Genomic DNA, 22,920 nt, shown 5'->3' on the forward strand with positions numbered 1-22,920 from the left:
ACGTGCCCCGCCACGCAGGCTCCTCCCTGCCCGGAGCTGCCCCCACTGGTCTGCCCTGCTGTACGGGGTACCCCAGCTCCCTCTGGATCTCTGCGCACCCCACTCCGAGCCCTGTGGATAGCCGGTATCCAGGCCTGAACAGGGTGTGCTCGTTCCAGGGACTGTAAATTCTGTACATTTTGCTAAATTCAACCTTCTTGTTACTGACAGTCCCTGCGTGTTCAGACCCCTCCTGGCCCTCCCTGATGTGGTGACACCAAATCCAATGTACCGGCCCTATGGAGAGTGGGCTCTCTCAGCTCCTCCCTGGCTAGTTGGAGACTGCCTGGCAAGTGGGACAAAAGCCCCAATGTGGGGAGCTCCCAACAGCACGAGTCCCCACCTCTGGCTGCAGGAGGTGCTGTTGGAGCCACCGCAGGAAGAGCTACAGTGAGAAGTGCCTTCAGCAGGAGATCGGCACAGATGTTAGCTCATGACCGAGGACGTTCTCCCGGCGACTTTATTGAGACCATGTATTTGACAGCTTTCTGGCTGGCTGCAGTCCAGCGCTGCCTGTTGCCGGGTGCAAGACACCGCACTGGAGCAGGAAAATGTCTGTTTGAGCTTCAGGGGCAGATGCTGTTTTGACACACAAAGCACACGCCAGTTGTGTGAATGGGAGAGTGGGACCAGCCCTGTGCTAGATGGAGGGCGAATGGAGCTCTGGAGTGGCTGTGGGGTCGCTCTGTGGACCCTGGAGCCCGGGGGCTGCATGTGTAGGCACTTGATGTCTCATCTGGCAGCCGAGCTAGCTGTTCCCTGGGGGTTCTGGGGCTGCACCAGGATTTGGGGAGGAGCCGAGGGCCAAGCAAGACCTGGGGCTGGGCTGGTGGAAGGAATGCAGACTCCAGCAAGGTGAGGTGGTGACTCACAGTTCGTTGTAAAGTGGCTGGCACTGGGGGCTCAGTTTTTCTTCTAAGACGCCATCTGGGGCACACACCCAAGGGTCGTTAGTGTCCCACTGCCACTTCAACAGACGGGCTTTGAGCAGCTCCAGGACCTCGGCGTACCGGGAGTCGGAGGCCAGATTCCGGCTCTCGGTAGGATCGCTGCTCCAGTCAAACAGCTCCCAGCGGTCCCTGTAATAGTACTGGTGCAGGGTCTTGTTCCAGTGGGTCGGCTGCCTGGCTCTGGTCCGGTTGAGCAGATCCTGGAAGGTTGGCGAGAGATAGAAGTCCTGGTCGATAGGGAAAGGCATCCTGAAGTTGAGGTTATGGATCAGGCGGAACTGCTGGTGCTGGATAGCCCGCATGGGGTAGTACATGGTGACCTCGTGGTGGCTCTGGCTGCTGAAGGCCGTGATCCAGGGCTGCTCTGACAGCAGGGCTGGCAGGAGCGATTTCCCGGTGAGCTGGACTGTCTTGGTGCCAAAGATGCTGTAGCTGGGATAGGGGATGTCGAACCAGTCCAAGATGGTGGGCGTGAGATCTGGAGAGGGGAAAAGAGGGCGACGTCCACAACTGGCAAGTGGAGTGGGGCAGAACAACCACTGAAAAGAGACTCAGTCCCTGAGACCGGAGGGGGCAGAACCCAGGGGGAGGATGGAGGCCGAGGATGGAGGGAATTGCAGCTGGGGCCTGCAGGAGTGAGGGGGGCTCCCTGCCATTCTGGTGGAGCCGCCAGGGAGAGTCAGTCACCGGCATGAGCCGCTGGAGGACAGGGCTCCTGGGCCTCTCTCACTGCCCCTTTCGTCTCTTTCCACTCTCACCCTCACTCTTTTGCTCGGCTCCTCTTGTGGGGGAACAGCCTCCTGCTTCCTGCCCCAACGCCCTTTTCTCCTTCACACCCACTTCCTCCAGGCATCCCTCCCGCACTGATCTGCCCACCTTGCTGCAGCCCTGAGCCATTGTCCCCTATTGGCTTGTGAGCCCTCTGGAGCTGGGGCCGGCCCTGTACATCCATGGGGTCACCCACCTATCCCACAGTCCCCTCTCCCTGGGGGCGGGGCACCTTCATGCTCTCAAACTCCATCCTCCTCTTTCCGGCACCAGACTCGTTCCCGTGGATTGGGGACTACACAGCTCTCTCTCTCTGGGAAAGACAAGCAAATCCATCCAGCGGGGAGAGAGTTGTCTTTTGGGCTCTGGAGCCAGGGCTTCACCCGGAGCCAGGGCTTCACCCCCAGCCATGCCCGTGGTGTGAGCATGGGCGGGGAGATGACAACCCATGATTTGGCATCGCTCTACTCAGCACTCTATGGGGGGCCCCCAACCCAGCTCCCCTAATGACCCCTGCCTCTGCCTAGGCCCCAGAGGGAAAGTGACTGCTGTTACCCAACAGGCTGGCATAAGCCTGGCTGACCTGCCCCCAGCGCTCGGTGTGTTCGGGGGAGGAGACCAGCATGGGCTCCGCAGTGCCCGACCAGTACAGGTTGGTCCTGCCGCTGGGGAAGGGGATGCCGTTGTCGGAGGTGTAAATCACCAGCGTGGAGTTGTGCAAGCCGGTGCTGCGCAGCTCCTCCAGGACCAGCCCGATCCCTGCGTGCAGAGAGAAGAGCAGAGCTGTGCGGCTGCTGGGGGGCACCTGAACGTTCACCCAGCAGGAGGGCTGCCTCCATCCCAGCCCCCCACCCCAGCTGAGGATGGATTTTCTCCCCGCACCCAGCAAGACCCTGCGCTGGCGGCTCAGGCCCCCACGTCCTGCTGCCCGACCCCAGCTGGTACTTGCCTTGGTCCATGCGCCCGATTGTTGTGTACTGGGCGGCCAGGTCAGCGCGAGCGGCTGGAGTGTCTGGAACGAAGTACGGGAGCTGCGGGGGGAGGAAAAGCAGCAACTGCTCAGCGCTGGAGGCTCCAAGAGCCGTGGGGGTGGGAGACAGGAGGCGTCAGAGCTGAACTGAGAACAGAGCCCCTGCCAGTGACTGTGGCTCCATCTCTGTGCTCTGCTCCCCTCCTAACTCCACTCACCCCCCGGAACTCCTTGCAGGGGGGAAGGGCCAGGGTCACCCCGAGACACCCCACAGCTTTGCCTGCAGGAGCTGTCTTCCCCGCTCTGCTGCCCAGCTCTGGCCTGGAGCGTGGGGAGCTGGTTCCCAACAGACCCGTCCTACCTGCACGTGCTCTGGGCTGTACGGCTGGGGCTTCCAGTCGGGGATCCAGCCCATGCCGCTCTCGCCATTGCCAAACTTCTCACAGAAGGCCCCGTACTGGGGCTGGGAGTGGCCGCAGCGATGAGGGTCGTGGAAGGCGATGTACAAGAAGAACGGCCTGGAAATCCCGAGAGGAGAGCTTGTGACTGCAGCGCTTGGGAGAGGCTGACAGCACGGGCTGAGCAAGAAAGGGCTTCTCAAGCATGGCCTGACGCCTCCCACAGACCCCAGTCCTAACCCTAGCCCTGGCCCACCGTCCTGACCTGGTGATAACACTAGCTCACGGCAAACAATGGGCTCCAACCAAAGCCTGGGGCTCCCTGCACAGAGAAACGTCAGCTCATTTCACTTGAGATGAATTGGGACTTGAAGACAAGCCTTCAGAGCTGCAAAGCTGGTTCCCATAGAGCCCCTGAGGGTCCCCCAGGTGAGCTGGTAACCCGATGGAAGGTGCTGACGGCTACATCTCCCTGTAACTCAGGCACGGGGGTACTCTGTGCATCAGGATGAGGGTTCTAGGAGGCAAGGTTGCTCAGTCCCAGAGAGAATCCTGCGGCGGGGTGTGCAGGGCCTCACCTCTTATCCTGGCTCTGCAGGAATTTCCGGACAAGCAGTTTGATCCGGGTGATATTTCTGCCCACCTGCAGCACCGAACCGTTCTCCTCAGTGTACGCGAAATCAAAGGGATACACCGTCTCTGGCCCAACATGCTTCTTCCCAATTATCCCTGCAGGAGAAAGAGCCCCAGCAGGTCAGGAGCAAGCATGTGAGCAGGCAGTTAGAACAGAGGATGCTGCTTCGGTCTTTCCATGCTCCCCCGGGGCGTGGTTAGGAATTGCCCTGCGGGGCAGCAGGGAAACACTGGTTTGCGCAACCAAATGTGGCCTATAGATGCCAGATACAGAAGTGAAAGTGACTAGTCCGGGCAGAAATGCAGAGTCAATGCCCCAACTGGGGGGTGGGAGCAGGGTGTATAAAAATTGACGAATAATAAAAAAAGAAATTTTTAAATTAAAATTGGATTTTTAAAATTTAAATTAAATCCAGGTTTAATTTAAAAAACAGACCTATTTAAAATTAAATTGATATTGACAATCTATGTTAAGGCCTAAAACTTATTGTCTATTAAAATAATTTAAATTAAATTTAAAAAGTAATATTTAGCAATTCACGTTTGCATCTCTGGTTAGCAAAAGGAAGCACCAAACGTAGTACAAAGGCTGCACATTTAGCTGCAAATTGACGTTTGAATGGTTACCAACCAATGAAAATCAACCTTTCTTTAGAAAAATGAGAGGAGGACAAATGCAAAGCAAGGTTAAAATTGTGATTTAAATCAAGGTTTCCTGCTTGCTGATTTAAATCATGACTAAATCAGTGATGTCAATCACTTTGATCTAAATCGTGTGTGTGTGTGTCTCTTAATGAAACCTGTGTAGTAGGGCAGTATCTTGGCACAGGTTAACTGCCCAGCTCTCACAAGAGAGGGGTTCAGTGAGATCAGTGTGGGAAGGGAAGGGGAATGGCTTTACACACGCTTCCCCTCCCCTCTCTTCCCAGCACCCTGGCTGTTTACCTGTCCGGATATGTGCCTGGCTGAGCAGCAGGGGAAGACTCTGCACCTTGTCAAAAGAGTTGAAATGGTGCACGTCCTGGTGCAGCCCATACATCCCATTTTGGTGCTGCAAAACAGAGACCAACAATGAGACAACTTGGCCAGGAACGCACGTCCCTGCACCGGCTGCCCTGCAGAGCCAGACCACGTCCGTCTTCAGGTGCCACGGGCAGAGCGCGTGCTACCACGGAGGCACCAGACCCGGGGACTGGGCAATAGGCCATGAAGGGAAAGTGGGGGAAGACCCATCGCTTAAGCCATGGACAAAGCCCCAGAGCAGGGAGTGTAGGGAACGATCCTTGATGGGCCTCGGGAAGGACTAGCTGAGGTAAGCTGCTGGATGCCTTACAAATGCGGATGGCCAGTGGCCTCTCCTGGGCGCTAGGAGGGGCCCAGCAAGTGCCTGAGGCAGCAGAGCCAGCGGGAAGGCCCTACCTGGGGTAAGCCGGTCAGGATGCTGGCCCTGCTGGGGGAGCAGCTGCTGACGGAGGTGAAGGCGTTCCGGAAGATGAGGCTGCGCCTGGCCAAGGCGTCCAGGTTGGGGGTGTTGATGGCGGAGTTGTTGTACACGCCGCTCTCAAAGCCGCCATCGTCCGCTGTGGCCCAGGGAGAAGCAGGGCAGGCTGTGAGCTCAGGGACCACGTGGGGAGGCCCAACTGCAGGGGCTCTGATGCCCCAGGGGCTCTGTAACTGGCACTAGAAGAGGGGGGGTATTTGTCCCCGCGGCTGGTCCACAGGAGAGGTTAATGAGTCTGCTACAGGTGCCAGCGGGGAGACTGTCCTCTAGCTCACGGGGCTGATGCTCATGCGTCTGTTCTGCGAGCCTGAGTTCAAATCCTGCCATGGGCCCTGCAGTGTCCAGGCCGCAGCAGCGCACGAGTTGCAGGGAACCAGGCGGCAGAGCCCCCCCCTGCACTCGGCTCCCGCTGCTCAGGCAGTTCCTGTCCCGGGGCTGCAGCGGGGACCCTGCAGTTAGTCAGAGCAGTGACTCCGGAATCCCCTCCTTGCAGCCGCTCCCATGGGTGAGAGTCACCGCTAATGATTTCACGGCCACTAGGAGCTTCTCTAGGGGGCTCCCCAGGGTCTGGCTGCCTGTGTCCAGGTGCCAGGGGAGTCTGGTCTAGGGGCTGGTTGCTGTTCTCAGGGTCTGGGTGCCGGGTGCCAGGTGCCCGTGCCCAGTCCAGGAGCCATCCCTAGGGTCTGGGTGCCAGTGGGCCCGGTCTGGTGGTGGCCCTGCTCCCCAGGGGCGGGGGTGCCTGGTCCGGGGGCTGACCCGTTCCCCAGGTGTCAGGTTGTCCGGTCCGGGGGCTGGCCCTGGCCCCGCTCCCCAGGGGTCCGGTCCGGGGGCTGGCCCCGCTCCCCGCGCCCCCCGGGCCGCACTCACCCACGAGGAGCAGCACGTGGCGGGCTCGGCCCCGGCCCCGGCCCCGGCCCAGCGGCAGGGCGAGCAGCAGCAGCAGCGCCCAGCCCAGGCCCATGGCGACCTGCAGCCCGGGCCCCTCCCGCCGGCCCGGCCCCCAGCCGGGGAGACCGCCCCACGCCGGCTCCGCCCCGGGCGCGTCACAGGAGCCGGGCCGGGGTCCGGGCGCCCGGCGGCGGCGGCGGCGGCTGGGGCGGGTGAGTGCGGGGCCTGGGCCGGACGTGCGGGGCCGTGCGGGGCGACCCTCGGGGGCCGGGGCAGCCAGAGCTCTCCAGGGCCCCCGGGCGCCTCCTCTCCTGCCCTCCGACCCCGCGGGGTGCCCCCCGCCCCGGGCGTTGTGTACCGCGGAGCAGCCCCTGTCCCTGGGCTCCCAGCCGGAGCTGCTGGACCTTGGGGTGCTACCCCGCACCCCCTGGCTTGACGTGGTTGCATCAGAGCCGGGGTTTGACCGTGCGGATCAATGGCTCTTAGCCCCCCCGCCCCCCCGGTACAAACTGTTCAGTGCTGCGGGCAGGCGCCTCGCCCTGCTCGGGGTCTCAGAAGGACACGGGGTTGGACCCATGGTCCGTCTAGCCCAGGGTCCTGTCTCCCACACTGGCCCCTGCCCAGGGAGTGAACAGAACAATCATCCAGGGATCCCTCAGTCCCCTGGGGTCCAGTCCCAGCCTCTGGCAGTCAGAGGCTTAGGGACACCCGGAGAATGGGGTTGCGTCCCTGACTGTCTTGGCTCACAGCTATTGTTGGACCTGTCCTCCGTGAACTTACCTCATTTTTTTAACCCAGTTGTACTTTTGGCCTTCATCACATCCCCTGGCAAAAGTCCCACTGGGTGACGGTGTGTGGTGTGAAGCAGTGCTTCCTTTTGTTTTAAACCTGCTGCCTGTGTATTTCATCAGGTGACCCCTGGCTCTTGTGTTATGTGAAGGAGTAAATAACACTTCCCTATTCACTTTCTACATCATAACGTACATGATTTTATAGACCTCTATCATATCCCCCTTTAGTCACCTCTTTTCTCAGCTGTACACTTCCAGTCTTTTTGATCGCTCCTCCTATGGAAGCTGTTCCAGACCCCTGATCATTTTTAAAAAAAGAAAAGGAGGACTTACGGCACCTTAGAGACTAACAAATTTATTTGACCATAAGCTTTCGTGAGCTACAGCTCACTTCATCGGATGCATGAAATCGGATTCATTTTTGTTGCCCTTCTCTGTACCTTTTCCAATTCTAATGTATCTTTGCTGATATTCCTGTGTGAAATGAGGTTTGTTGTGTCCCTCAGCGTGGGTCTTTGTCACCTTGGCCCTGCGCAGGTGGAGAGGTGTTTGCAGCCTGTCCCTGCCGCGGATCCAGCTAGCACTGACTGTTCTTCCTCTGTTCTCGGCCCTTGGCTTTGTAAAATAATCAGAGCAAACTAGGCCCTGCTGGGCGACTTACAGCCCAGACCCATGTGCTGGGCATTTCTGGGAACGGGGCGGAGGCTCCTTCTTTCTTTGCAGCCCCATGTAAAAACTCTCTGTTTCCTTCTCTTTGCCAAAGAGAGAGAGAGAGAGAAACCCGCTGAGCAGCACTCTGCCCAGGCCGGCTCCTTGGGACCCACTCCCTGCCCTGGAGTGCAGCTCGCCAGTGTCCCTCTGGGAAAATGTTCCAAGAGAGGGAGCCAGAGTCCATGGGGGGGGGGCAGAAAAACTCCACCCAGCAAGTTCTCTGCACTTGCCCCCAGGGCCAAGGCTCTGCCTTAGGGGACCTCAGCAGCTGAATGGAAGAGGTGGAGGTGTCCCTCAGTCTGGGCCTTAATAGGAGCCTGGAAGGAGAGGAGTCCATCGGTTGGTGCTATAAATGGACAGACAGTGCCCCGTGCATCCCTGCTCGGCCTAGGCCGAGTCTCTGACCCTCCTTCCCATGCAGGTATGTTGGCGAACCAGAGAACTCTACTGAACAGTGCTGCTGAGGAGACTGTCTTCTCCCGGTCACCATGTCCCCTGAGATCGTTGCAGGGGATCCTAGCGGCGCCCTGACAGACCCAGCTGAGCCTGGAGCGTGTTACACACTGGCCTGAATCCCCAAGAAAGCTGCTATGGCAGAGCGGGACCGAGAGGCCCCCGAGCGATGCTGCTCCTACCACGCAGTGCAGAGGAGGCTCCCTGTCCTCAGGTGGCTGCCCCAGTATTCTCTGCAGTGGCTGCAGCTCGATCTTGTCGCTGGCGTGACCGTGGGCCTGACTGTCGTGCCGCAAGCGCTGGCCTATGCCGAGGTGGCCGGCCTGCCAGTTCAGGTGGGTGGCTTGATTCTAGAGCCGGAGGGTTGTGCCAGGGGTGGGCGGAAGCAGCTGTTGCAAGTTCCTTTGCAGAGTCACCTCGAGGCAACCAATAAGTATTGTTTCCCCTCCTCTTTTCACAAAGGGACCCCAATGCCTCAGTGCTGCGGACACTGAGAAGTACATCCCTTGGGCTGTCCCTGGCATAGGCGTGTGCTGATCTGATTCATGCAGGCTCCTCACCTGGCCGTACATACAGCCAAGCTTAGAACTCGCTCATTTCATGTGCGAGTAAGTCTACAGTGTCCTCTTTATAGCACCTGCCCCCAGTGCCACTGCGGGCTGGATGTTCCCCAGCTGCAGTAGCTAAATGTCCCGTGGTACTGGAGGAGTCTCCCCGTCACAGCACAGAGGATATTGTAAATACTGCCACACAGTAAACCTCAATGTTTTAATGGTAGCCACTGCAAAAATACAGAGTTTTGAGCATTATAAAGGGGGCACTGTTCACCGTGAGGGCGATTACAGTGGAGGGAGGTGCTTGCATATCCTGGCAGAATGCTGAAGATTGTAACAGCTGGGGGGCTGGGTGGGTGTTAGCGAGGCAGTAACACATGGCAAGGTGAGTGGCAGGGCACACTGCCGGGCTGAAGGCAGGCAGCCTCCTGGGAGTGGCCATGTTCCTCTTTCAGAAAGTGTGTGTACAGATATCGGGGTGACGAACACGTGACAGACATTTCTTCCAAAGATTGCCCAATACATTCCCCTGGGATACTTCCCTGGCCAGACCCTTTGCTAACCAATCACAGCCATCCTTTCAGAATGCCCAGGTCCTGGCATGGTCAGAGCAGGTTCCCAGGTCACTGTGATTCTGGCGCTGAAGGCTCTGTTTGTTCCTGTGCAGTACGGTCTCTATTCCTCCTTCATGGGCTGCTTTGTCTACTGCCTTCTGGGGACCTCAAAAGATGTGACGCTGGGTCCAACGGCCATTATGTCGCTGCTGGTCTCTTCCTATGCGTTCCATGACCCTGCCTATGCCATCCTGCTGACCTTCCTGTCAGGCTGTATCCAGCTAGCCATGGGTCTCCTGCACCTCGGTGAGATGCTGCGGCCATGTTAGGCCTTGTTTTTGTATGACGCTTCTCATTCTAGCAACTTGTCCCTGCAAGAAATGTCTCTGCTGTTGTCCAGCTCTGATTTGTAAAGCCTTGCACTCTGCATGTGTGTGCATGCTGCAGTCTGTACCTAGGAGAGCAGCTTCCTTACAGCAATTTCCATCCTTTGCAGGTTTCCTACTGGACTTTGTTTCCTGCCCCGTCATTAAAGGGTTTACCTCGGCCGCTTCAGTCACCATTAGCTTCAACCAGGTCAAGGTAGGACCTTCTCCTCCCTGTGGCTTCTCTATTTCTTTAGTTTAACTTGCCCAGTGGCCTAAAGCAGCCTCGCAAAATTGTCATAAAAATTCACCGGCCCAGCTGCACATTCTGTTTAGCTCGGCGCAGTGATATCAGTGGAAACATGAAGGATACTTCACTGGCCCCTCAAACAAACAAGCAAACAGGGTTGCGCCAGATGAGCGTGCTAGAAGGATTTTGCAAGGTTGGTGTGATGGGGTGAGTGCCCTGCACTGCCATGCTGGTGACCCATAGTGGGTTCCTCGCTCCCTCCCTCCCTCCCTCCCTCCCTCCCAGAGCTGAGATCATGCTCAGTGCTGGGGCAAGTGGAGGTGATGTTCTGCCCATGGGCTGGGCGACCTGGTCATTACGCTGTGTGGACTAAGCTTTGTTTGCTTCCCTTGTCAATACACTGTCCTCCTCTCGGCTGATGCGGGGGTTATGGGGGTGCTGCGGAGACAATCAGTATCCTCTGACCGCTGTGCTGGGTGATTTTTCTCTACGGGGAGGGATGTGGGGGGCTGGGATTGGCTGTGAGGTTTGACTGGTCCATGGCTTGGCCAATCCTCTTCATTCCTTGTGGTGATTTTAGGTATTGCCACATTTCCTTTGTGGCTGACTGTAATCAGAATGGGATGTGGGTCAGCATCTGCTTTGCAAGGCGCCAAACAACAGAAATCATCAGCTAATCTCTTATGGTTTTATCAAGCGCTCTTTCTGGGAGGAGCCTGTGAGTTCTTTTAGCCGCAGTCACTGTCAGCCTCTGGTGACATGTGAGAACTCGAGAGGAGGCAGCTGGACAGTCGTGGGTCAAGGAAAGCACCCCACTTTGAATACCATGTTTGGGAGAGCCTGTCTGCTTGCATGGGAAGCAGGACTCTGTCTCCATGGGGCAGGGGCTGCCTCAGCACCAGACATCTGGGAGAATGGGAACTGTCTCCCCACTGAGCCGCCAAAGTTTCCTAGGGGTGGGGGAAGGATCTGGAGAAAATTCCTTGGCCAGAGATTTGCACACAGCTACGTGGTCTGGTCCCTGATGAAAGCTTCCAGGTAGCAGACACAAAAGACACTGCATGGGCCAGCGCCATGGGGAGGGGAAGGGAAGGGTCCAATCCCATGCGGCTTTGGTCTGTCATTGGGGGTACCTGTCAGGTGCATTTGGGAGCTGGGGCTATGCTGGTCTTTCATGGGGCCTTTGTTTGTTTGCACAGAACATCCTGGGGCTGCACAACATTCCACGACAGTTCTTCCTGCAGGTGTATCACACCTTCCAAAGAATCGGGGAGACCAGGTCAGCAGACATCTCTGTGCTCTTCCTTGATCGTTCCTTCCACCAGCAGCCTGGCATGGCTGGTGTGGAGGTGGGGGGAACGCAGGGCTGGGAAAGGCACCGTGAGTATAAGGTGCAGCTGCCTGTTGCGTCCTCTGTCAGGTCACACCGGGCGCAAGCAGACTCTGCCCAGTGCCCTGTGCCAGCATGAAGCTGCACTCCGTGCCCTCCATCGTGTTGGATTGGTTTGGGGCGTGAGGATGCATGGGGTCAGCCTGACAGTTCGTGGCCTCTCCCGTTGCCGGGGTGGGGGAGGATGGAGTGGAAAATGGAGCTATGAATTGTCTCCCCGCCCAGTCCCATCGGTAGAGCAGAGTACTGAGCCCGTCGGCGAGTACTTGCACGGCTCCCAGTTCAAGCCAGCCCTGGGACGGTCTGTGCCTCACACTGCCCAGGCAGCCCAAGCTTGCGAGCTCAGTTGTCTCTGTGCCCCACCTTGCCCTGCCTCTGTTGGCTGCCCCTGTGGGGAGGAAATTACTGGGTGTAACGGGCACGTGCTACTCACTGCTCAGCAGCGCCCCCTCGTGGCTCATCTGGGGAATTAGCTCACCACTGTCTGCGCCCCATCCTGCAGTCGGCCAGCACCTTGACCCATTCACTCGCTCTGCAGTCCCCACCTTGCTAGTCAGGAGCCGCAGTGCCTCTCCTTTGTGGGTTAGCCCACCAGCCAGACCACCGTCCAGGGTCTCACCAGGGTCTCTCCCTATCCACTGTGCTGACTGCATCACTCCCACAGTGCTTTGCACAAGAACCCAGGCCTCCCCTCTGCACCGGGTTCCAATCTGGGGACCCTCGACCCAGCAGCTCAGGTCTGTTCTCTCAGCCCTCACTGCCCCTTCCCTGGGCTGCTTCCTTCCCCCAGGATCAGGGAGCAGGACTGCAGATGCAGCCCCCCTCCCTGGCTGTAGAGCAGCCCCATTTGTTTCTGCCCATGTGAGCTTCATCCCCAATTAAGCCTCCTTGGGGCCTAGCTCCCCTCCAGGTGCAGCCGATGGCTAACTGGCCTCTCTTGCTTCCGTTAACCTTCCAGGGCTCATGTGGAGTGAATGCCCCATCACACAAGGTTTGCCCTGTGACTCCACACCCCGGCACAGCCCTGTCTATCCTTGATCCATTTTGGGCGCTGAGGGCAGAGTACATGCCCTTTGCAGCAGTGGTGGTGAGGGGCTGAAATGGGGGGAGGGAATGGTTGTCCCTGGCCAGTTCCGGTTGGAAGTGGATCCTGTTCCACTGATTCCTGTTGGGTTTCTGACCTGGGTCCTTCTCCCTGTTCCCTGAGAACTGATCTGATTGTGGCAGAGACAAGTCTCCTCGCTCAGAACTGGAGCCTGGCCTGGGCTGGGCTGGGCCCTTCCCACGAGAGAAAACCTTTTCAGTAGTGATTGCAGTATGTTGCAACATGTCCCGGATTTGGTCTGTTTGCAGGGCTGGGGATGCTCTCTTGGGGCTCGTCTGCCTGGCAGTGCTTGTGGGGCTCAGGGCGATGAAAGGCCACATCCGCAGGATCCATCGGGTGGAGCTGTTGTCCATCAGGATCAGTCGTCTTATCATCTGGGCCACAGCAACAGGTTAGTTGACTGCCCTGCCCAGCTCTGACTTGCTCTTCCCCATGGCAGCACCCGTAAGGTCCCGGAGTTGTGCCAGGGTCACAGGGTGATGAGGAGAAATGAGGAAGAAACAGCACATTGTGTGCCTGCAGCAAATGCCTGCTGGGAGAGTGCTCTGGCCCAGGCTGGCTGTGGGGGGATGTGATGGGCTGGGGGGCCGTTCCCCACTAGGCCCAAATCTGGCCCATGCTGGCAGGGCCCACAAGTTGTTCTAATAGGACGGCTGCTCAGGGGCCCTTGTGTGAGATGGGTCTGTCCCCTGGAGAGGCAGCGGTCCAAACCACTGTCCTGACCGGCAGTGCCTGGCCCCTTGTGGGCAGCCCCCACAGAAAGGGCCAGGACTGAGTGGAGACTGAACGCCCCTTGCACAGTGGGTCTCTCCAGGGCAGGGCTGAGGCCTGCTGGTGGGAGGTTCGTTCTGCTGCTGCCCCTGCTTTTATGGACAGCAGGCGTCCACCTGGGCTGGAAAGAGTCCCCAGTGCATGTCCCTCCACTATGCCCGTCCCCACTGGGCTTGGAGCGATGCTTTCACCCTGGTAATTTCCTCTCTGATGTAGCTCGCAATGCACTTGTGGTCCTGTTTGCTGGCCTGGTCGCCTACTCCTTCCAGGGGATGGGCTCCCAGCCATTCACCCTCACTGGGGCGACGCCCCAGGGGCTCCCTCCCTTCCAGCTGCCGCCTTTCTCCAAGGCCGAAGCCAACAGCACTGTGCCCTTCAGCGAGATGGTGCAGGTGAGTGGTGGTGGGAGCAGATGGGATCATGCCAGGTTGGTGCTCTAATTCTGTACCGTACCTTTAAATGGCTGAGCAAGCTCGAGAGAGGTGGGATTCCAATGGGAATTGGGGGTTCTCCCCTTTGCCCCTTTCCCTCCAGTTGGGGAGCAGACAGGGCTGGATGCATGGAGCCTTGGGGTGACCTGCCCTCCAGCACGTATGTGCATAGGGCTAGTGGGGCGAGGGGTCCTGTCTACCCTCGCCCGGCTGAGCTGCATCATGGGAGATTTCCTCTTGAGACTCGCACTTCCTGCTGCCCTCAGAGATGGGGGGACAGTGCAGAGGGCACCATCTCCTGCGTCTGCGGCGCTCTCTGCCATGATATTCATGCTGGCCTCTTCCATCCCCTCCCCAGGACCTGGGAGCTGGACTGGCTGTGGTGCCGCTCATGGGCCTGATGGAGACCGTCGCTATTGCCAAGGCCTTCGGTATGGTGTCGGGTCTGCTGTGCTGTGTTTCGGGCTCCCACAGCCTTCGGTCCTCACGTGGGGAAGGGTCTGGAGTCAGCTGCCACCGGGCGGCAGTGGGGAAGGCCCCTGGGGTGGGACCTTCCACATGTCAAAGAAAAGCGCTGGGGGTGTAGGAAGGAAGTGCTTGGGGGCTGTCCCTTGGAGTGTAGGGTCAGTGGATGGGGCGGGGGGATCACATGGAACATTCCCCCACAACTGGGCATTTTCCCCTATAGTTTATTGCCCTGGTGAGGCAGCTCCTGGGTACCAGAATGCGGTAGGGAGGTTCCCCACGCCCCAAGGCAAGAGCTCAGTGTTGGTAAGGCCTGTTACTGCCCTCCAGGTGAGGGGAATGTGACCTGCAGAGTGAAGGTGGTGAAATGAGCCACTTCTCAGGGGTCCCGTGGAGCCTGTGACACACGTCATTCCCCCGCAAAGGCTGACTTGCCCCTCCATGCGCCCTGCTGTCCCCGCACCCCCCTCCCCCCCGGGTGCTGGCACCAGATTCGCAGGAAGCTCTGGGATAAAGGCGTGGGGAGTTCTGCCCAGTCACCACCTCCTTCTTTCAGCTTCGCGGAACAATTACAGAATCGACCCCAATCAGGAGCTGTTGGCAATGGGTAAGAGCTCAGCCAGAGGGGCGGGGGATTGCCAGGACATGGTGTAAGGGGTTGGGGGACCCTCTCTCCAGCCTGGCTGGGGCGAGGTTTGGGAGTCAAGTCTTGGGACTGAACCTGCTGTGGACCCTTGTCTGCTAATTGGAAGGGGCCTTGGTGGTGGCTGCCTCTCACCGAGCTGGAACTGATGGGTTGGAGGGCCCGCTCTGCCCCCCACCCCAGGCAGCATCTGGACTCCCCTCCTGACTGCACAGTTCACAACATCCCGTCTCTCTCCCCACAACAGGCCTCACCAACCTCCTGGGCTCCTTCGTCTCCTCCTACCCCGTCACCGGCAGCTTTGGGCGGTGAGTAGCAGCACTGAGGCTGGCAGCCAGTTTGGCGGGCCAGCCTTGTCAGGGCACGGGGGATCCTTGATAAGGGGCTGGGTGAACCCAGTCAGGGCCTGGGTTTGGATCCCAGCCAGTGGAGAGGGGCCCTTTGCCCTTTGCGCCATGTCAGTGGGCCATGTGTGCTGTAGCTTTGCCCTCACTCCTGCCCCTCATGCCCCCGGCCTGGACCCTCAGGGTTTGCTTTTGTTCCTACTTGGATGATGTATTAGGGTGGGGGGTTGGGGGGGAAAGGGCCTTCCCCGGAGTACTGCATGCCCTGGGGAGGGGCTAGTCTCTGGACAGACAGGAGCTCAGAGTAGGGCCAGTCCCCAGTCCCCCCTCTTATGACACTGAGTCCATCCAGCAGCTCCCCCATCGCACTGGGGAGCTGGAAGGAGCTGGCCTTCGCACGGCCTGTGACGGTGCGTTTGGTTTGTGTTCCAGGACAGCGGTGAATGCACAGACGGGCGTGTGCACCCCAGCAGGGGGGCTGATAACAGGTAGGTGCCCCGCCTTCACCCAGGGACTCCATTGGTGCTTCCCCTGCCATTCCAAGGGCCACCTCTGGGCTCGTCCCTCCCCAGGGTTTTACATCCTGTTCTCCTCACCCCTGTGAGGTTGGGCTGAGTGTGTGTGTACGGGGAGGGAGGCTGGGGTGTCCCTGCCGTGGCTTGGGGTCGGGTGGCGGTGTTTCACCATCTGCCTTGTGTCTCCCCAGGGATCCTGGTCCTGCTCTCTCTGGCCTACCTGACCTCGCTCTTCTATTACATTCCCAAAGCGGCTCTGGCTGCTGTCATCATTTGCGCCGTGGCTCCTATGTTTGACGCCAGGATCTTCAGAACACTGTGGCGGGTTAAACGTACGGGCACCACGAGCAACCTGCTTTGCACACCTGCCTGGGGCTCCGTCTCTTCCCCGCAGAGGGCGAATTCCTGCTCTTTGCAAGGTTTCACTATAGGGGGAAGTTCAAAGGGATACAGCGCCACCTGCAGGCCGTTATTGGCGATACTCGGAAAAGGGTGGGATTTGGTATAACCCCACCTGGTTAAAATATCCGTGAGGACGGTAATATTTGTCATTGGACCAACTTCTGTGGGGGAGAGAGACAAGCTTCCAAGCTATACAGAGCTCTTCTTCTCAGGCAAGACTCTGCTGGACCCGTGCCCGTTACGCAGGGATCTGAGAGGGCCATTTGATTGTGTGTGCTCCACACCTGAATGTAGCGTAGTTCCCTCCCTCCCCTGAGCGCTCTGTGCCCTGGTGTACAGAACGACAGGTGCCTGTGGGGTGCCCTGGACCAAGAGGGGGCAGTTTAGGTGATAATATTCAGCGCCGAGGCAGCACGTCACGTTTCCAGACTGCTGTAAAACATCCCGTGTCCCAGCCTGGGGATTCTGGCCAGGTGTTCTCCCGCTCACTGACCCAGCTCCAGACTCTGCCCTTCTTGAGATGAGGCCTTTGAGTATCCCCTCCCCTCCCTGCATCTCTGGTAGCCCTCATGTGGTGCTCGGCCAGATGTTGGGATTGAAGCACACAGGGAGCCCCAAGATGTTTGGATGTTGTGTTAGCACTGAACCCTGACTTCCTGCCCCCCAATCTGAACCCTCTCCCGCCACCGGCAGCCTCCGGCCTGTGATGCGCCACGCGCAAAGGCATCTCCGCCCCCCTCTACAGATGCAAATGGGCGTCTGTTCCCTCGTCCATTCCCCTTCCCCTGGCTCCACAGGCTGCTGGCTGAGGCTGGGGGCTTCGTGGCACAGCTGCCGTGTGGGAGGGTGAACGGATGGGACGAGGCAATGACTGGGGTCTCACTCTCAGGGCTGGACCTTGTGCCGCTGTGTGTGACGTTCCTGCTCTGCTTCTGGGAGGTTCAGTATGGCATCATGGCCGGCATGCTGGTCTCCGGCATTCTCCTGCTCTACACCATTGCCAGGCCCCGGATCAAGGTGCGGCTCAGACCTCCTTGTGTGGGGTTCAGCTTCAGTGGGGTTCCCTGAGATGTGGGAGGATGTCACTATTGCCATAGGCATCTACTTGGAGCAATAGCTGGGTGGATTGTGTGGCTTCCTCTTCTCCCGATCCTGCCCCATCCCTACTTAACACCCCCATGGCCCTCATCTGCCCCAGCTGTGGTGCAGAGAGACGTTCCAAGAGACGCAAAGAAATGGTTAATGCAGGCAGCTGAGAATGGTGTGGGCAGCATTTCTTAGCATTGATGGTGTTTGATCCCCTCCATTTCCAGTGTACACACACACACCAGCCTGTCTGTGTGCGCTTGGGGGAGTCATGGGTGTGTGGTGAGAGATGGGGTGAAGGCTCCATCACACGCCCCTTCAGCGTGAGGGACAATGGCTGGCTGTGTTACCTACGCACCCGCCTCCACTGTGAGGGGGACACTGGCTCTGGGCTGAGAATTTGGAGCATGTTACATTACCCAGCGCAGCCACCTCTCATCTTTCCCCTCTTGGTTCTCCTGCAGCTATCAGAGCAGGGGGTGCTCCTCATGCAGCCTGCGAGTGGTCTGCATTTCCCTGCTGTTGAGTCCCTCCGAGATGCCATGCACAGATGGGCTCTGGCAGGTACGGTGCAGTCTATCCTGACTATCAGCCCATCTGGTACAAGCCAAACACATCCTTGTTTCAATGCTGTAGCTTGTGGACGGCGCTGGGCTTGCTGCTGCAGCCTCTGAATATAAACGAGGCCAGAATGGCTGCTCCGCAGTGGGGTCTTTGTCAGCTTTGGAGCTCCTGGATAAATACAACCCCAAATTCAGATCAGCTCCTCAGGCAAATGCCCATGAAGCTGATTCTGAACCTCCTGTGATCAGCCAGCTGGCCCCTGAGAGCCCTCCCCCTGCGGCTTGTAGGGAAGAGATCTTGGGGAAAGCCTGAGTTGGAATTGGACTGGGATTCACCCTGCCTGGGCAGGACCTGTTGATGCAGCTATCAAGGCTTTATCCTTCACTGTCTCTCAGGCTTGTCTGGCCTTCAGCATCCTCCCAATGTAAATGGCTGGCTGGGTGGGGCAGGATCAACAGAGGCTTGGCGAAACTCGTGCCAACACTCCAAACTGCCAGGCCCAGAAAGATCAATTCCTGCTTTAAGTTTCCTGCCCAGGTGGCTGGTGAATGTTCTGCTGGAAATGCCAGTGAGGTGACCACATGGTGTTCTCGCCCTCAGTGTCTCCGCCACGCTGTGTCATCCTGGACTGCACCCACGTCAGCAGCATGGATTATACCGTGGTGATGGGATTGGCAGACCTGCTGCAGGAGTTCCAGAAAAGGGGCCTCACCCTGACCTTCTTTGGCTTGCAGGTGTGTCTGGAAAGTGGGGGTGGGCACTGGCTGTCAGTTCGGACCAGGGACATGGGCACTTGTCATGCAGCTGCTTCCAAAACCAAGGCTGCTGCCATATTCTCCAGTGGGCTGATCACCAGACTAGCTCAGCCAAATTTCCTTCCCCAGAGGAAGCTCGAGAACTTGGGGCTGCACTTGCAATTTACCAAGAACCTGAAGCTTGTACCTAACATGCCACTAACACAGCTGATGTCAGTGCCCATCAGCTCAGATGCAAAATCATGGCCCAGCATGCATTGTGGCCTGGCTGCTCAGGTCAGGATGGAGCATGGCGTCTTGAGACCTGCTGTCCTCATGGGCTGCACCTGCCCACTCAAGAGCGGGGAGGCTGCTCCTACAGTGGCTGCAGAATCTGGGGTTCACTCATATGGATCAAGCGGTGGGGAGGGGCTGCAGCTATCATCTGTGCTGCTCCTACCTAGGGACTGAGCTCTTGGGGTCAACTCGGCCCAGCCTCCCTTCCTGAGCCTCCCAGGGTACACATCTGGAAGTCTTTGCTGTCTCTGTGAACGATGGAAGCTGGAATGTCACAACCACACTCATCCTGTCCCCTCTCCTCAGGGCCACGTTCTCCAGGTCTTGCTGTCTGCAGATCTGGAGGGATTCCAACATTTCCCCAGCCTGGAGGAGGCGGGTAAGTGAGGCCAAGGCCCTGCTCTCTGTAGGGCTGGGAAAGGCTAATATGCCTCTGGCATGGGACCAGCAACACGTGGTAACCTCCAGAGAAATGCCCCATGTGTTCAGACTAGGAGCTGCTGCTGCCCGGGGCTCTGGGGAGATGGTTGAATTGAATCTCTCTGGTGGTTATCAGAGGAAGCGCTTATGGGGTTAGGTAGATCTGGAGACCCCCAGAAGTGTGTGTGTGTGTGTGTGTGTGTTTGCAGGGAGCTGGGGGGGGGGGGGGGAAGGGGCCTGACTGCCCTAAGAGAGGTTTCAGAATAGCAGCAGGGTGTTACCATACACACTGTAACGAGAGTGATGGTAACACCCATTGTTGCATGTTCTCTGTGTGTATAAATCTCCCCACTGTATTTTCCACTGAATGCATCCGATGAAGTGAGCTGTAGCTCATGAAAGCTTATGCTCAAATAAATTTGTTAGTCTCTAAGGTGCCACAAGTCCTCCTTTTCTTTTTGCCCTAAGAGAGACTCCTTCTATTTCTTCCGAGCTGGAATTCAGCCTCTGGAAAGTTAAATGCCCCTGAGTCTGTCATGGCATCTCGGTGGAGCCTAGGCCTTTGCTTTAAATGTCCCCTGTTTTTTGCCTTCCTCTCTCCTGCCCCACCCATGCCACCCCTGCCTCTCCTGCAGAGAAGGGCCATGGAGCAGAACTGGATGGCAGGAGCCGAGTCCTGCTTCACAGCGCCAGCGAGAACATGCTGCCAGCGTCAGGGCTCATCCAGTGAGGATTGGCAACCTCTGCCCTTTTGCCCTCCTTGCCTCAGACTTGCACCTCCTGGATGCTCTGGAGAATGGACAAGTGCCACCCCGTCTCCCCTGCCCTGTGTAGTTCCTAGTGCACTTTAAGGCAATACAGCTGTGGAGAGGGGGACGCTCTCACTGGCGATGCTATCTGGTGAGGGGATGAAAAGCCCTCTGGGCTTGTTTCTCCATTGCTGTGTCCCAGGGAGCACTGAGCCATCTGACATAGTAGGAGCCAGTTGCTAGCTGGTGGTGGGAAGCTTAGTGTTTCCTGGGGATAGCACTGCCCCCCCAGGGGAAGGGGACATTGCCTTCTAGGGCCCCTTGTGGCCTCCATGGTTTAGGTTTCCACTGAATCGCCCTGGCTTTTGGGGAAGGTGGTGGTGGCAGCAGGATGAGGTGGAGGGCGTCTGAACACAGGGGGAGGGCTAGCTCAGTGGTTTGAGCATTGGCCTGCTAAACCCAGGGTTGTGAGTTCAATCCTTGAGGGGGCCATTTAGGGATCTGGGGCAAAAATTGGGGACTGGTCCTGCTTTGAGCAGGGGGTTGGACTAGATGACCTTCTGAGGTCCCTTCCAACCTGGTATTCTATGATTAACCGTGATCAGGGGACAGTTGGAGCAGGGATAGGCAGTGGAGAATCCAGCCAAGCCCCCGATGGTCTATGCAAGCTGCACGGGGAGTACGGGCATTATGGATCCTGGGCCAGATTGAGACCTGGCATGAGCGGATGCAGCCCCGCTGTGGCCCAATGCCTGTCGAGTGTGGCTGGGCTCTCTGGCCAGAGCTGATCTAGGGGGCTTAGTAAGGGCTCTAGCACTTGAGTGACATTATGGACAAGGGAATCCAGAAAGGGAATTATGGGGGTGACATGGTCTGCAAAGGAGTGGAGGAAGCCCAGCAGCATCTGGGTGGGAGAACTGGGCTTTGGAGGAGGTGCTTTGGGGCACCAGGACGCAGAATCCTCAGTTTACAGGTAGCTTTTACCTGTCACCAGCAATAGGAAACAAGCTGCCCACTCCCATGCACTGCACCCTCTGCAGTGCTCATCATCCCACCTGTCTGATATCACACACACACACCATCCCGGTTCCAGACACAACTCCGCACATTCCAGAGTCTACAGGCATTGCACGCTGGATCAGCCCCAAGGTCTGTCCCGACGAGTATCCCGTCTCCAGCAGTGGCCAGTACCAGACGCTTCAGAGGAAGGTGTGGGATAATCTACCCCTCTTTGGAAATCTCCTGACTCCGGATGGAGGTTGGCTGGTGGAGGTTCTCTTCTCAAATTCTGCTTTAAGTATTTATTATTACAACCCTGCATCTTGTTGTTGTTCATATCAATGTCCAACGCCCTTTTGAATTATAGCCTTTCCCCGTTAACGCGGCATTTCAAGGATACAGTAGCTGTCCTTCGTGACCAAGGACATGTCTCTCCGCTCTAGGAATCAGGGTAATACCTGTTCAGGCCACTGGGAGAAGGGGAGTTTTGAGAATTTGATTTGTAACCTTGACCTCTTGGTTTAGGATTTTTCTATAAAGCTGCTGCCTTCAGCCCCCCAGTGTTGGGGCTGAGCTGCTACGCTGGTATGCTGCACTAGCATGGCTTTGAAGCTGCTATCCAAGGCTTCAGAGTCTAATTTCCTTTGAAAAGTAAGTCTTCAGCTGCTGCAGTTGGGGGAAAACCTCACCAAGGTGAGATTAGGGTAACTGAATCTGCAAAGAGTCTGGAACACTAGCGCTGAGGGGTGAATTGCTCTGCTCAGCTGGGAGGGGCTGTTAACTCGGGTGTCAGGTGAGGATAATTTAAATGTCACCATTGTTAACTATTCCAGTCCCCGTATAGGGAAGGAGGTGGAGGGGCAAAGCTCTGCAGAATGCACTGGGGGTGAATTGTGGTGCATTGGGGAGAGTCTGTCACTTATTGTTCTTCCCCAGTCCAGAATGAGCTGAGCCCAGCAGAGCCTCTTGGCACGTACAAGCCGGAGGAGCCCAGTTGAAATGTTAAGTGTTTGCACAATCTGCTGTGCATGCTGTCTCCTTCTGGCCACTCACGTGGGAGCAGCTTATTTTTTGGGTGCAGCCAGCCCAAGTGCTCCTGACTCAGTTCTGAAGGACAATGGAGCGATGGGGGAGGGGATGGCTTTAGTTTTGCAGAGCTGAACTTGTTTCCTCCTGCCCCGGGGTCCTGATTGGGTGCGGCTGACCCCATGAAATACACATTATGCAATGAAAACAGTTACACCCTGGCTGGGTGCACAATCCTCCTCCTCTCTCAGCTGAACCCCCCACCCCCAATGCCCCTCTCCTCCCCATTTAAAAAAAAAAGCCTTTAAGGCAGGGACAAGTCTAGCGCTCTACTCCAGGATCCATCAAGGAGATCTGTACCAGCTATGGTTGCCCCAGGGCAGATCTGTTCCTGTGCCAGCCTTGGCTACAGTCTTGGGGGCACTGACCTCTCTGCCTCCAGTTTGGCTGGAGTGGGGGCAGCTGGACTATTTTGCTGCTGTGCAGTTCAAAGCTTTTGTTATACACTGACCCTTCTCTGGACACTCACCTAATTCCCCCCTACCTGGCACCTGGTGGTGTCATTTGCACTTGTGCAAAGCAGGTGTGCGATGCCACTGAATCAGAATTCTCCACTCAAAACAGCAGTTGCATTTGCTGTGCCATGGATCAGGTGTAAATTACAAGACCAGGTGCCCAGCAGTGGGGAGTCAGGCCCACTGCCTGCTTATAGAGGATGAAACCTTTCTGAACGAGCACCTGCTCTGCTCTTCCCTTACGGAGGGTGTGTTTCCAAGGGGAACGCTCTGTACCACGAACAATAAAACTGTACGATTCCCAATGACTCAGCCTGTGGCTCTTCCATTCATTGGAGAAATGGTTTCTCTTTTCGACTTGCAGGAATGACTAAACCCCAGGCCCTGCCTGTGACCGAGGAGCCCTATAGGGGCAAGAGATGGAGGGTTCACGGTTACAAGTCTGTACCCAGGGACTTGCCTAGACGTGGCATGTCTCCCCTGTGAGCGAGAGTTAGTGAAGGGGGCCATGTGCAGTCTGTGCTGAAAGCTAAGAACTCGCTGGTTGTCCTGGTTATTGGGGGAAGTATGGATGGGAAATATTGTAGGAGTGATGGAACATGGGATGTTGTGTTCCAAAGCTGCTGGAGGGGAAACTGC

The 22,920-nt window shown here is 57.5% G+C and overlaps 2 protein-coding genes across 6 annotated transcripts; one reads left to right on the top strand and one right to left on the bottom strand.

Moving 5' to 3' along the window:
* Positions 1 to 465: 465 nt before the first annotated feature.
* Positions 466 to 6,254, bottom strand: SGSH (N-sulfoglucosamine sulfohydrolase). 3 transcript variants are annotated; one of them, XM_037914041.2, is made up of 8 exons: positions 6,127 to 6,254; positions 5,178 to 5,338; positions 4,704 to 4,809; positions 3,704 to 3,854; positions 3,089 to 3,245; positions 2,707 to 2,788; positions 2,313 to 2,516; positions 466 to 1,467 (listed from the first exon to the last, which is right to left on the bottom strand). In XM_037914041.2, exons 1-8 carry the CDS (start codon positions 6,218 to 6,220, stop codon positions 908 to 910), a joined length of 1,515 nt encoding a protein of 504 aa, XP_037769969.1. In that variant the 5' UTR covers positions 6,221 to 6,254; the 3' UTR covers positions 466 to 907. The 3 variants fall into 3 exon arrangements, with proteins under 3 accessions (XP_037769969.1, XP_043384533.1, XP_043384534.1); XM_043528598.1 differs by lacking the exon at positions 5,178 to 5,338 and having other exon boundaries at positions 2,313 to 2,788; positions 6,127 to 6,161; XM_043528599.1 differs by lacking the exons at positions 4,704 to 4,809; positions 6,127 to 6,254 and having other exon boundaries at positions 2,313 to 2,788; positions 5,178 to 5,313.
* Positions 6,255 to 6,296: 42 nt separating this feature from the next.
* Positions 6,297 to 22,589, top strand: SLC26A11 (solute carrier family 26 member 11). Of its 3 annotated transcripts, none has more exons than XM_037914038.1 (17): positions 6,297 to 6,359; positions 8,071 to 8,437; positions 9,324 to 9,516; positions 9,707 to 9,792; positions 11,025 to 11,104; positions 12,569 to 12,711; positions 13,308 to 13,483; positions 13,881 to 13,953; positions 14,544 to 14,594; positions 14,878 to 14,938; positions 15,407 to 15,462; positions 15,681 to 15,908; positions 16,781 to 16,908; positions 17,442 to 17,541; positions 18,142 to 18,275; positions 18,879 to 18,951; positions 19,628 to 22,589. In XM_037914038.1, exons 2-17 carry the CDS (start codon positions 8,240 to 8,242, stop codon positions 19,720 to 19,722), a joined length of 1,875 nt encoding a protein of 624 aa, XP_037769966.1. In that variant the 5' UTR covers positions 6,297 to 6,359; positions 8,071 to 8,239; the 3' UTR covers positions 19,723 to 22,589. The 3 variants fall into 3 exon arrangements, with proteins under 3 accessions (XP_037769966.1, XP_037769967.1, XP_037769968.1); XM_037914039.1 differs by having other exon boundaries at positions 15,681 to 15,821; XM_037914040.1 differs by lacking the exon at positions 9,324 to 9,516.
* The last annotated feature ends 331 nt before the right edge of the window (positions 22,590 to 22,920 follow it).

This window comes from Chelonia mydas, chromosome 14 (genome assembly GCF_015237465.2).
Source record: "Chelonia mydas isolate rCheMyd1 chromosome 14, rCheMyd1.pri.v2, whole genome shotgun sequence".
In the NCBI taxonomy this organism is placed as follows: Eukaryota; Metazoa; Chordata; order Testudines; family Cheloniidae; genus Chelonia; species Chelonia mydas.